The 14,154-nt window shown below is 42.1% G+C and overlaps 1 protein-coding gene across 2 annotated transcripts in view; it reads left to right on the top strand.

Moving 5' to 3' along the window:
* Positions 1-14,154, top strand: part of zc3h3 (zinc finger CCCH-type containing 3) — a 109,874-nt gene that overhangs the window by 57,826 nt on the left and 37,894 nt on the right. For both annotated transcript variants that reach the window (XM_061882906.1, XM_061882905.1), the window contains exon 9: positions 1,757-1,888. In XM_061882906.1, coding sequence (XP_061738890.1) covers positions 1,757-1,888 — 132 coding nt within the window. The remainder of the gene's footprint in view (positions 1-1,756; positions 1,889-14,154) is intronic.

Raw genomic sequence — 14,154 nt, 5'->3', positions numbered from 1 at the left:
CCGGTGAACTTGGTCCTGAGTTGACTGATCGAATATCAGCCGAGGCCTAAGGATAAGCCGTTAAAAAGGGAAAGCTGTTGCCTACTTCTCTTGAAGACAAACTACTCCTTGTTGCCTCACCCTCCAGACACACATGCACAATACGGAGCACCTGTGCTCGTTGTCACATTGCTGCACACAAGTGCTGAGATGCCAGCTGTCTGCCGTCATGTCACCTCGCCCTGCGGCTTCACCTGACGCCTTTAGCGCCTTTCTCCCCGGAGCATTCCCCTTCTTAAGGACACCCCGCACAAGACGACATGGAGTCTTGGGTAAATGTGTGAGAGCGGCTTCAGTTACCTCAAACATGATCTGTGAGGTCTTGTGGTTAGATGAGCCTAAATCATGCACCCTGCTCCCACTCTTCTTTCTCCACAAATACCTCAGACATGCAAAGGCCTCTCTTTCGTTCTCTCTCTCACACACACACACACACACACACACACACACACCCACACACACGCACACACGTGCAGATCTCTTTACCCTCCACCACTGTCTTTGTCTGCACAGGCATCTAGTACACATAAACACATCATGAAAGTGGGTTGTATAAATATTTCTCTGACACTTGGTTACAGATGATGTCCACAAAGTGGGGTCTTTCTTACACTTGGCCGCTTCCCCCGATCACCCAAGCACCCTGGGAGATATATTTAGAAGGGCCTCCACCGGGCTCACCCCGGCATGCCAAACGGAGGATCCTTCTTCTCACACACACACACACACACACACACACACACACACACACACACACACACACACACACACACACGCTGTCCAGACGTGGGTCCACTCTTACTCTACCACTGTCAAGTGCAATTAAGGTTTATGTAGCTGCTCGCTGTGGCTTGAGGGAGCAATGGGATCCGTACTTGACAGTTTTCTTTTAAGGCCAAACACCTGTTGACAAGCTAATGTAATATCTTGTAATCCCGATCCTCATTACCTCATTCTTTTCCCAGCACGCTCCTTCTCTTATTTCTCGCTTGCATTTTCACACTGAGGGAATAGCTCTGGCATCAAATAAAAATATACAACTGCTACTTTTGGGCCTGCATTGGCTGACCTGATTCAGAGACACTCTCTTTCCCAACATTAGCTGCAAGTGCCTTCAGTACACTGCAACATTGAATTTAAAAAGTCATGATTCACTTCAAAGTAAGTTTTATTAATCCCTAAGAGAAAAAAAATCAGTAGTAGCCAATATAAATTTGATCAAGTAATATGTTTCACTCAATGAACATATTAGTAAGTTATTGCTCAATATTAACGGCTGTGTTGTAATGAACTTGTTTTATTTTTATTCAACCCCTTTTTAATATACTTTTGCTAATGTATTCAATTATCTTTATTATTTCTGTCTATTTGTGTTATTGGCTTTTGTTTTTATTTAGTTTTATTCATGTATCTATTTTGTTGTTCACTTTTTAAACACCCTGTTTGTTCTTTTATCACTGCATGAGTTGCCTGTTACACACATTCTCTATTCAGTCTCATTGACATAATGTTATTATTGAACACATATCGTGGAAACAGAGAGATGGTGTAGGATTAAACAAACTGCTCTTCTTCCTACGCCTTTTTAGCTATGATGAATTGTGTCAACATGTGATGGACTTTGAAGTAACTTGTGAACACATCACAAATAAACCGTGACCATGTAATCGAGAGTTGTCACAAGATGGATGACATTCCTGGTATCTTCTCCCCGTAGATGCCGGTGTGCTCCTACTTCCTGAAGGGAATCTGCAACAACAGCGACTGTCCCTACAGTCATGTCTACGTCTCCCATAAGGCCAAAGTGTGTGAGGACTTTGTCAGAGGTTACTGCCCCGAAGGAGAAAAGGTATATTGGCGACAGTTTGTTTCTTTAACTTGGACTGATTCCAGATGATGTTTTTTGAGAAAGAAAGTCACTTTTGGTGCACAAAATTTGAACAGCGGAGCAAATTGGTGCAAACCCTGTTTCCATATGAGTTGGGAAATTGTGTTAGATGTAAATATAAACAGAATACAATGATTTGCAAATCCTTTTCAAGCCATATTCAGTTAAATATGCTACAAAGACAACATATTTGATGTTCAAACTCATAAAGTTTTTTTATTTTGCAAATAATCATTAACTTTAGAATTTGATGCCAGCAACACGTGACAAAGAAGTTGGGAAAGGTGGCAATAAATACTGATAAAGTTGAGGAATGCTCATCAAACACTTATTTGGAACATCCCACAGGTGTGCAGGCTAATTGGGAACAGGTGGGTGCCATGATTGGGTATAAAAGCAGCTTCCCAAAAAATGCTCAGTCTTTCACAAGAAAGGATGGGGCGAGGTACACCCTTTTGTCCACAACTGTGTGAGCAAATACTCAAACAGTTTAAGAACAACCTTTCTCAAAGTGACATTGCAAGAAATTTAGGGATTTCAACATCTACGCTCCATAATATCATCAAAAGGTTCAGAGAATCTGGAGAAATCACTCCACGTAAGCCGCATGGCCGGAAACCAACATTGAATGATCGTGACCTTCCATCCCTCAGACAGCTCTGTATCAAAAACCCACATCAAAAAGAGAAAAAAAAGAGTGCGGGTACTTTCCTGGCCCGCCTGCAGTCCTGACCTGTCTCCCATGGAAAATGTGTGGTGCATTATGAAGCGTAAAATAGGACAGCGGAGACCCCGGACTGTTGAAGGACTGAAGCTCTACATAAAACAAGAATGGGAAAGAATTCCACTTCCAAAGCTTCAACAATTAGTTTCCTCAGTTCCCAAACGTTTATTGAGTGTTGTTAAAAGAAAAGGTGATGTAACACAGTGGTGAACATGCCCCTTCCCAACTACTTTGGCACGTGTTGCAGCCATGAAATTCTAAGTAAATTATTATTTGCAAAAAATTAAAAAAATGTTTGAGTTTGAACATCAAATATGTTGTCTTTGTAGCATATTCAACTGAATATGGCTTGAAAAGGATTTTCAAATCATTGTATTCCATTTATGTTTACATCCACCACAATTTCCAAACTTATATGGAAACAGGGTTTGTAAATCCAAGCAATAGCAATGAGGCCTGGTGGACGTCCGTGCTCTGTGACTGCTTTTCTAGTTTCATTAATGCTTTTTTGATGAACTTATTAATGGCATGTGCTGCTCTTCTACATTTAAGTGTTTGGGGCTTGAATTGCTTTATACTTTTATCAAAAACGTTTAACTTTTAGCTTATGTTACTGTAATTATGTGGGCAGGTCTTTATTTAAAAGTATCAATTGTCATATCCACGCACAAAATCCAGCAATAGAAGGATCCTGTGCTGTGTCAAAAGTAACACTGATGCTTAAGTATACTCCACATGGAGTTTGAGAAGAGCCCCAACTGTTGTGACGTATTGATTAACTGTTGGCACCTTCAGAGTCCACTCTTCCAGCTTTGGCTTACCTTCATCCTTGTGGTTTGCTTTTTCAGCCTTTCATACCTTATTGAAAGACAAATTAGTGAATACAGATGTAGAAGAAAATGAATATTGATATGTACTTGTTTTTTTCTGATCTGCAATGATCTGTGATTGTTTAGGTCTGTGTGTGTTTAAGTTTGTGTGTGTGTGTGTGTGTGTGTGTGTGTGTGTGCGTGTGTGTGTGTGTGTGCGTGTGCGTGTGCGTGTGTGTGTGCGTGTTATGAAGCAGTGAACTGTGAAAGTCTAGTGCGTGGACGTCTATGATGGATAGCAGGCAGTAATTGTAGATGTAAAAGTGCTGAGGATGGCACTATAGGACAGCCAGGCACACACAGTCCAGCACCTCAGGGGTTAATACAGCTTCTCACCTCTTTCCCTCCCCTTATTCCCAAGTTTGTTTCCATCATTTCAATTTTGGTTTGGATGCTTTGTCTCACCCGCGCTTCTTCACCCTCACCGGTCATTGATCCAGTACTTCTTGACCCATCAGCGTCGCATATTTATTTTATAATAACATCTCATATAATCCTATAATAATCATCCTATATGAATTAATTTATAAAATACTAGAGATGTCCGATAATGGCTTTTTTTATCCAATATTCCGATATTGTCCAACTCTAAATGACCAATTCGGATATCAACTGATACCGATATATACAGTCGTAGAATGAACACATTATTATGCCTAGTTTTGTTGTGATGCCCCGCTGGATGCATTAAACAATGTAACAAGGTTGTCCAAAATAAATCAACTCAAGTTATGGAAAAAAATGCCAACATGGCACTGCCATATTATTGAAGTCACAAAGTGCATTATTTTCTTTAACATGCCTCAAAACAACAACTTGGAATTTGGGACATGCTCTCCCTGAGAGAGCATTAGGAGGTTGAGGTGGGCGGGGTTGAGGTGGGGGGTAGGGAGTTGCGGGAGGTGTTTATTGTAGCGCCCCAGAAGAGTTAGTGCTGCAAGGGGTTCTGGGTATTTGTTCTGTTGTGTTTATGTTGTGTTACGGTGCGGATGTTCTCCCGAAATGTGTTTGTCATTCTTGTGTGGTGTGGGTTCACAGTGTGGCGCATATTCGTAACAGTGTTGAAGTTGTTTATACGGCCACCCTCAGTGTAACCTGTATGGCTGTTGACCAAGTATGCGTTGCATTCACTTGTGTGTGTGAAAAGCCGTAGATGTTATGTGATTGGGCCGGCACGCAAAGGCAGTGCCTTTAAGGTTTATTGGCGCTATGTACTGTATTTCCTTGAATTGCCTGCGGGTATATAGTATGCGCTTGCCTTAAATTACTGCCGGGTCAAACTCGTTTCGCAAAATAATTATCGCATGCTTAGCATTACCGCCGGCTCATGATTAACACTGGGTCAAACTCGTTTCGCAAAATAATTAGTATATGCCTCGAATTTCCGCCGGGTCGAACTCATCACGTCACGAGTGACACTTCACCTGTCATCATTTTCAAAATGGAGGAAGCTGATTTCAATCATTTGAAATAATTATCGCATGCTTAGCATTACCGCCGGCTCATGATTAACGCCGGGTCAAACTCGTTTTGCAAAATAATTAGCATATGCCTCAAATTTCCCCAGGGTCAAACTCATCACGTCACGAGTGACACTTCACCTGTCATCTTTTTCAATCATTTGAAATTGCATAAAGGGAAGAAGATTAAGAGCTATTCAGTATGATTTAAGGTCCATGCTAAAAAGAACAGTAAGCATCTATGTTTTATTAATATACCGTAGCTGCGTGTGTCAAATATGAGTCATTAAATGACTCCCGCCTCCTGGTGGTAGAGGGCGCTAGTGATCCTTCTTGCGACTACTCGGCTGCAGAAGAAGTGACAACAAGCAGCAAGAGTGAGCAGTGATCGTTTATTTTCTCCTCTCGCTTGCACTTTTAACATGGAGGATTACATATCTAAAATAAAAGAGTTTTCTAAATTGGACTTTCAATCGAAGAAGGAGGTATTTAAGGAAGATCTCCATCGAGACAGAGAGACTTTTAAAACTGAAGAAAGATAAGGAAGACTTCTATAAACAATTTATCGATACTTTTGATCAGAAGGAGCTGCGCATGGACTTCATTTATAAGTAAAGGTAAGACCATAATAACGTTTTTTTTATTAAATGTGCTTTTCATGATGTTATCCTTACATCACACTCAAATTCATAAGCGCAGGCCTAAATTTACCGCATACCTTTGGTAAGTGTCGCAGTGAGAAGAGGTTTTAAAATAATTAGCGTAATCTTGCCTTTACCGCATTCCTTTGGTAAACACCGGAGTGAGAAGAGGTTTTATGTCAATTAGCGCCCCGGCGGCAATTCAAAGAAATACGGTACTTCTCCTTACAACCGTGTACCACTCCGTACAGCGTCGTTTTAAAAAGTCATACATTTTACTTTTTGAAACCAAACCGATAATATCCGATATTACATTTTAAAGCATTATCAGCCGATAATATCGGCAGTTCGATATTATCGGACATCTCTATAGAATACTTAGGACTGTCAGAAAACGTGAGTTAACTTCTGTGATTAATCCCATGACTACCTGAAAGCTGGCGTAGGTTCTTATAAGGTGAGCGATCAGGTGACTGCGGATGACTACCTGAAAGCTGGCGTAGGTTCTTATAAGGTGAGCGATCAGGTGACTGCGGATGACTACCTGAAAGCTGGCGTAGGTTCTTATAAGGTGAGCGATCAGGTGACTGCGGATGACTACCTGAAAGCTGGCGTAGGTTCTTATAAGGTAAGCGATCAGGTGACTGCGGATGACTACCTGAAAGCTGGCGTAGGTTCTTATAAGGTGAGCGATCAGGTGACTGCGGATGACTACCTGAAAGCTGGCGTAGGTTCTTATAAGGTGAGCGATCAGGTGACTGCGGATGACTACCTGAAAGCTGGCGTAGGTTCTTATAAGGTGAGCGATCAGGTGACTGCGGATGACTACCTGAAAGCTGGCGTAGGTTCTTATAAGGTGAGCGATCAGGTGACTGCGGATGACTACCTGAAAGCTGGCGTAGGTTCTTATAAGGTGAGCGATCAGGTGACTGCGGATGACTACCTGAAAGCTGGCGTAGGTTCTTATAAGGTGAGCGATCAGGTGACTGCGGATGACTACCTGAAAGCTGGCGTAGGTTCTTATAAGGTGAGCGATCAGGTGACTGCGGATGACTACCTGAAAGCTGGCGTAGGTTCTTATAAGGTGAGCGATCAGGTGACTGCGGATGACTACCTGAAAGCTGGCGTAGGTTCTTATAAGGTGAGCGATCAGGTGACTGCGGATGACTACCTGAAAGCTGGCGTAGGTTCTTATAAGGTGAGCGATCAGGTGACTGCGGATGACTGCCTGAAAGCTGGCGTAGGTTCTTATAAGGTGAGCGATCAGGTGACTGCGGATGACTGCCTGAAAGCTGGCGTAGGTTCTTATAAGGTGAGCGATCAGGTGACTGCGGATGACTACCTGAAAGCTGGCGTAGGTTCTTATAAGGTGAGCGATCAGGTGACTGCGGATGACTACCTGAAAGCTGGCGTAGGTTCTTATAAGGTGAGCGATCAGGTGACTGCGGATGACTACCTGAAAGCTGGCGTAGGTTCTTATAAGGTGAGCGATCAGGTGACTGCGGATGACTACCTGAAAGCTGGCGTAGGTTCTTATAAGGTGAGCGATCAGGTGACTGCGGATGACTACCTGAAAGCTGGCGTAGGTTCTTATAAGGTGAGCGATCAGGTGACTGCGGATGACTACCTGAAAGCTGGCGTAGGTTCTTATAAGGTGAGCGATCAGGTGACTGCGGATGACTACCTGAAAGCTGGCGTAGGTTCTTATAAGGTGAGCGATCAGGTGACTGCGGATGACTACCTGAAAGCTGGCGTAGGTTCTTATAAGGTGAGCGATCAGGTGACTGCGGATGACTGCCTGAAAGCTGGCGTAGGTTCTTATAAGGTGAGCGATCAGGTGACTGCGGATGACTGCCTGAAAGCTGGCGTAGGTTCTTATAAGGTGAGCGATCAGGTGACTGCGGATGACTGCCTGAAAGCTGGCGTAGGTTCTTATAAGGTGAGCGATCAGGTGACTGCGGATGACTACCTGAAAGCTGGCGTAGGTTCTTATAAGGTGAGCGATCAGGTGACTGCGGATGACTACCTGAAAGCTGGCGTAGGTTCTTATAAGGTGAGCGATCAGGTGACTGCGGATGACTACCTGAAAGCTGGCGTAGGTTCTTATAAGGTGAGCGATCAGGTGACTGCGGATGACTACCTGAAAGCTGGCGTAGGTTCTTATAAGGTGAGCGATCAGGTCAATGCAAAGATAAGTGATGAGACTCTGCAAATTTCACTTCAAAATACACTCAGATGGGACTAGAGATTACATTTAAATAAATGATGTGCATTCAAGTAAAACAATTAAATTGCATTTAGATCCTAATATTGGGCTCTTATTTTAAGTTAATTTAAATTAATGTGAGTGAGTAAATAACCTAAGATTAATGATGATACTAAATTCCAGTGTGATTAATCGGATTAAAAACATATAATTTGACAGCACCTATCAATGTAATATCACTCACACACACACACACACACACACACACACACACAAAGCATAATGATGTACCATCCTGGACTGTTTAATTGTTTCATTTCCACTCAGTGCTAATTTCTTCTGGTGTCAGCGTAATGTCCGAGATGCTTGTAGTAGGACCTCTTTTATTTTACTGTCCTCCATTTTCATACCCCGCCCTCATTTCTGCTTCTTTTGCTTCTTTTCACAGTCTCTTGAAATGTGCTGAGTCCTCCCGCTTTTAGAGCCCAGCAGAAAAGTATCTAATAGTCCCCAGAGACACACCAGTCTTCCTTAAATCAAGTGGAAAATTGTTAACTTAGTGTGGGATAAAGCTGTTCTGCCCACTCTAGCATTTCACCTCCATTTGCAACCTTTTTTTCATCCCACAGTATCTTCCTGGTGATCTTGTTTTTGGTCCATGAACATTAGATTATATGGAGATGCAGCGAGGAGAGCACTAATTTCAGTGAGGTGTGGTCAGGGGAGGCAGTGCCTCACCTGTGATCATGCGAACAAATGAAATATATAATGATAAAATAATTGTAATAGTTAGTTTTTAATTTTCATGTAGTTTCACCAATTTGGATTTTTTTTTCTTTAAAATCGCTGAATTTTCACAATCCCTCGTAAACTTCTCCGTCTGCCGTGCGGCCAGAGCACGTTCTTGTCTGGTGTGTTGCTGAGCGTACAAAACGGCAGAGAAAAAAGTCTGAGGTGAGGCAAACAGTTCTCATGCCTCACGATAGGGGCGCTCATGATCAGAGACATACGGTGGCCTCAGCGAGTCAAGTGCCGCAGCGAGTAGCATGTTTTGTGTGTTGGTTGAGCCATCTAAACGGCAGAGAAAAAAGTCTGAGGTGAGGCAAATAGTTCTCGTGCCTCACGATGGGGGCGGGGCGCTCATGATCCCAGCCATATGGTGGCCTCAGCGGGTAAGTGCCACAGCCACTTATTTTTTCCGTCTCGTGCACCCCGACGTTCAACATGGATGACTACATTTCCGCACTTAAACAGTTTTCTAAAGTGGACTTTCAAGCGAAGCAGGAGATAACTATTAAAGGAAGACCAACGCCGGAGCTGAATGGTTTCTTTCAATCAGCAGGACGGAAAGTTACTCGCTCTTTCCAAACTGAGTTTTATACGTGAGAAGACTGGCTTTGTGGATGTTCTGCAAGAAATCGCATTTTCTGCTTTCCTTGCCTTCTTTTTTCAAGCTGTGGAACTGTGTGGACTCAAATGGGACCTAAAGAATTCGCAAAGAAGCCTCACCAAACATGAGCGGTGGGCTGCTCACATTCAAAGCTAGATTGCGCTAAAAAGGTTTGGGATGAGGATGATGGACTTGGCTTTGGATGAACATCAGTGTCCACAATGCTAAGGTGAAAGAGAACCCCGAGATTTTCAAAGATGTCATCAATGCCACCTGCTTCCTCGCCAAACAGCAGCTCGCATTTCGTGGGAATAGAATGGATGGAAGAGAATAGAGCGAACTTTATTGATCCCCGGGGGAAATTCAGCAATGATGAGAGTAGGAGCTCTGCTAATCGGGGCAACTATTTGCAACTCCTATAAGACTTTTAAAACTGAAGGAAGTGAAGGAGGACTTTTCCCAGAAAGTGACAGATAATTTTATCCAGAAGGACCATGGACTTCATTTATAAGTAAAGGTGAGACAGCGATAACATTATTTTTGTTTAGTTTTTAATGAAATGTACATTTTGTGGGCGACAGTTTGTATGTGTAAAGAATGCAGAAATGAAACATAACATGTAAACTGCTGCCAATCAAATGGCAAATAATCCATGCAGAGCTCATACTGTATATTTGTAAATCTGATTGTGATTACGTCAGTGCCTCACCAGCTATAAACCTCACCGCACGTCACTGACTAATTTGTAGTTCCTGTAGAAAAAGAAATGAGGAAGGTATACTAAATGATGTGTCTTTGTCTTTACTTAGAATTGTGATTATTGGTCTGCAGCTCTTTGCTGCCATTTAGTATAATAATCAAATAGTGTTGATAATAATTGTATGAAGCTGACTGCTGTTTACAACCCCAAAGGGAATAAGCGGTAGAAGATGGATGGATGACTGCTGTTTACCTCGTGTCTAAGACCCACTGTGGTCCAACACAATACATTTTGTGACTTTGACCAATTTCTAAATTATTTCAATTTTAAAAGAAGAACTATCCCATTAAGAGTCCAACCAATGTCGTCATATAACTTGTATTACCGTATTTCCTTGAATAGCCCCTGGGGTGCTAATTAATTTAAAACCTCTTCTCACCCCTGCACTTACCAATGCATGCAGTAAAAAATTGAGTGTGATCAAATAAATGGTAAAAAATTCTGCCGCGGCCCGGTGGTTGGGGACCACTGCTCTACAACATGTCATGGCGCCCACCTTTTGCACCATGCTATCTGCGTGCCGGTAGGACGCATGCCTTTCGCTGCTTCTCACACAAGATTGCAATGCATACGTGGTCAACAGCCATACCGTTTACACTGAGGGTTGTGATATAAACTACTTTAAAACTCTTACTAATATGCGCCACACTCTGTGAACCCAAACCAAACACATTTCTGGAGAACATTGGCTCTGTAACACATTATAAACGCAACATAAGAATTACCCAGAATTCCAATGCATCCATGACTCTTGGCTATATTATACACGTGCCCCCAACCCCATCCACCTCAACCGACGCACGGAGAGGGGGGGGGGCTTGGTGCTAGCGGGTGTATAATATAGCAAAGAGTCATGGATGCATTGGAATTCTGGGTATTTTTTAGGTTGCGTTTACAATGTGTTTACAGAGCCAATGTTCTCCAGAAATGTGTTTGTTATTCTTGTTTGGTTAGGGTTCACAGAGTGTGGCGCATACTAGTAAGAGTGTTAAAATTGTTTTATATCACAACCATCAGTGTGTCTGTGGAACAAGACCCCTGGTTTACACACAGTAAAAGCAACAAAAAAAATTCCTCCGCCATTTTGCAAATGATGGCAGGGGAAGCGTCACTCGTGACATCACGAATTTGACCCGGCGGTAAAAATAAGCATGTGCTAACAAATTTGGGGAGCGAGTAATACCCGGCAGTAATTCAAGGCAGGCACATATTACATGCCTGGCGGCTAGTCAAGGACTTATCAAGGACTAACCCTAACTTATCCAGGCATCGACCCCAAAAAGGGAATAAGCGGTAGATAATGTATGGATGGATTTCATATTCTTGTATTTAGCGTCCTGTGAACAAAAGACAACACCCGAGGGACTTTATTTATTTTTTTTTTAATCAACTGCAGTTGTGATCAAAATGATTCAACCCCCACACAAGTTTGGTGTTTTAGCAAGTTGGACATTTATTCCGTATTTTGTTTATAGTCATATCAAATAAAGATGCATTAAATAGACAAATGCAACTTGAATTACAACATTATATTTTGTAACTTACCAAACAGTGTCATTTCTCTTAATATCTCATTGACAAAATTATTCAACCCCTTGAAGACCATAACTTTTAAGAATGGAATTTGAATAAGGTCTTTTCAATCAGGTGTTGAAAACACCTGTAGATGTGATTAGAACCATAACGAGCAACAATTAAACTGATTGAAAAAGACTGTGACGCTCAGCTTCTTGTAGATGGTCAATGGTGTATTTGCAACATGGTGAAGTCCAGGGAGTGGTCAAAGAAGTCAAGAGAGGAGGTCATTTCTCTTCATAAGAAAGGATATGGATATAAGAAAATAGCAAAGACATTACACATTCCAAGAGACACAGTTGGGAGCATAATTTGCAAGTTTAAAGCTAAAGGCACAGTGGAAACACTACCTGGGCGTGGTAGAAAGAGGATGCTGTGTGCAACTGCTGTCCGGTATTTGAAGCGTACAGTGGTGGAAAAACCCCCGGGTAACAGCTGAAGAACTACAACAGGACATTGCAGAGGGGGGAACGCAGGTTTCGTCCCAGACAATAAGGTGCGCACTACGAGACGATGGCCTCCATGCCAGAACTCCCAGGCACACACCACTTCTGACTACCAGGCACAAGGAAAATAAACTCCAGTATGCCAAAAATCATCTGGACAAACCCCAAAGGTTTTGGGAAACTGTTCTATGGAGTGATGAGACAAAAGTGGAACTCTTTGGGCCTATGAATCAACGTTATGTCTGGAGGAGAAAAAATGAAGCTTACAAAGAGAAGAACACCTAGCCTACTGTTAAGCATGGTGGGGGGTCAATCATGCTGTGGGGCTGTTTCTCTGCCTCAGGTACCGGGAATCTCCAGCGCGTTCAAGGCATTATGAATTATATTTCCTAGCAGGATATATTAGCTGCAAATGTCATGAAGTCAGTGAGGAAGCTGAGGCTTGGGAGACGTTGAACCTTCCAACAGGACAAGGATCCCAAGCATACCTCCAAATCAACATCAGAGTGGTTGCAGAAGAAGGGCTGGAAGACTCTGGAGTGGCCAGACCTAAATCCTCTAGAAAACCTGTGGTGGGACTTTAAGAAGGCAGTTGCAGCATGCAAGCCCAAGAATATGAATGAACTGGAGGCCTTTGCCCAAGAGGAATGGGCTAAAATACTGTAGATGCTTGCAAGAAGCTTGTGTATCACCTTTGAAGGATGTCATTACTGTTCTACTAAGTACTAAAGATGCATGGAACTAGGGCATGGGTGTCAAACTCTGGCCCCCGTGTAATTTCATTTGGCCCTTGAGGCAATATCAAATTAACATTAGAGCTGGCCCGCCGGTATTATAACACCGCATTCACCGCTAATACTCATACTTGCCAATCCTCACGATTTTCAGTGCCCCTCTCAAAAGTCTCCCGGGGCAACCATTCTCCCGAATTCCTCCCGATTTCCACCCGTACAACAATATATGGGGCATGCCTTAAAGGCACTGCCTCTAGCGTCCTTAACAACCAGTCGTCACGTCCGTTTTTCCTCCATTCAAACAGCGTGCCAGCCCCTGTCACATGATAAACGCGGCTTCTACACACACATAAGTGAATGCAATGCATACTTGGTCAACAGCCATTCCGATCACACGGAGACTTGCTCAACAGCCATTCCGATCACACGGAGGGTGGCCGCATCAACAACTTTACACAGTTACGAATATGCGCCACACTGTGAACCCACACCACACAAGAATGACAAACACATTTCGGGAGAACATCTACACCGTAACAGAACATAAACACAAGAAAACAAAGACAAAGAATCCCTTGCAGCACTAACTCTTCCGGGATGCTACAATATACACCCCTTGCTACCACCAAACCCCGCTCACCTCTTTATTTTATTTTCAAATTTATTAGCCTGTGGAAAAAGTTAATGTTGATATTTACCTCAGAAGGCTGCATATAGAAGAGGCATTCAATTTTTTATTTAGATTTTATTTAATAAACCATTGATGTTTTTCCTTTGTTTTATGAAAGTTGATTTTGCACTATTGAGTTATGTAAGCGTTGCTTGTTCCATATTCAGAGTTAAAGCAAATCAGTGTAGCAAACTGAGCAATAATTAAGGTTTTATTCATGCACTTTCTCTTGGTACTTCAAGGCTTGAATGTTTGATTCATTCATTATTCTTATTTTATTTTCAAATGTATTATTAGCCTGTGGAAAAAGTTTATGATATTTACCTCAGAAGATTGCAAATAGAAAAGAGGCATTCAATTTTTATCTAAATTTTATTTGATATGCCATTGATATTTTTTAATTATTATTATTATTATTTGAAATTGGATTTTTGCATGTCACTATAAAGTTATATAAGCCTTGCTTGTTCAATATTCAATGCAAAACTTGTTTGGGTCCCTATTAAAAGGTTAACTTGTTCAACCTTGGCCCGCGGCCTTGTTCAGTTTTACATTTTGTCCCACTCTGTGTTTGAGTTTGACACCCCTGGACTAAGGGGTTGAATCATTTTGTCAATGAGATATTAAGAAAAATGTCCTTTTTTGGTATTTTGTAAAATACAGTATTACAATTCAAGTTGCATTTGTCTATTTGACACATCTTTATTTGATATGACTATAAACGAAATACGGAATAAATGTCCAACTTGCTA

The sequence above is a fragment of the Nerophis ophidion genome, linkage group LG22 (assembly GCF_033978795.1).
Source record: "Nerophis ophidion isolate RoL-2023_Sa linkage group LG22, RoL_Noph_v1.0, whole genome shotgun sequence".
Classification (NCBI taxonomy): domain Eukaryota; kingdom Metazoa; phylum Chordata; class Actinopteri; order Syngnathiformes; family Syngnathidae; genus Nerophis; species Nerophis ophidion.
The sequence above is the reverse complement of the archived record's forward strand: the minus strand, read 5'-3'. Positions and strand labels throughout refer to the sequence as shown.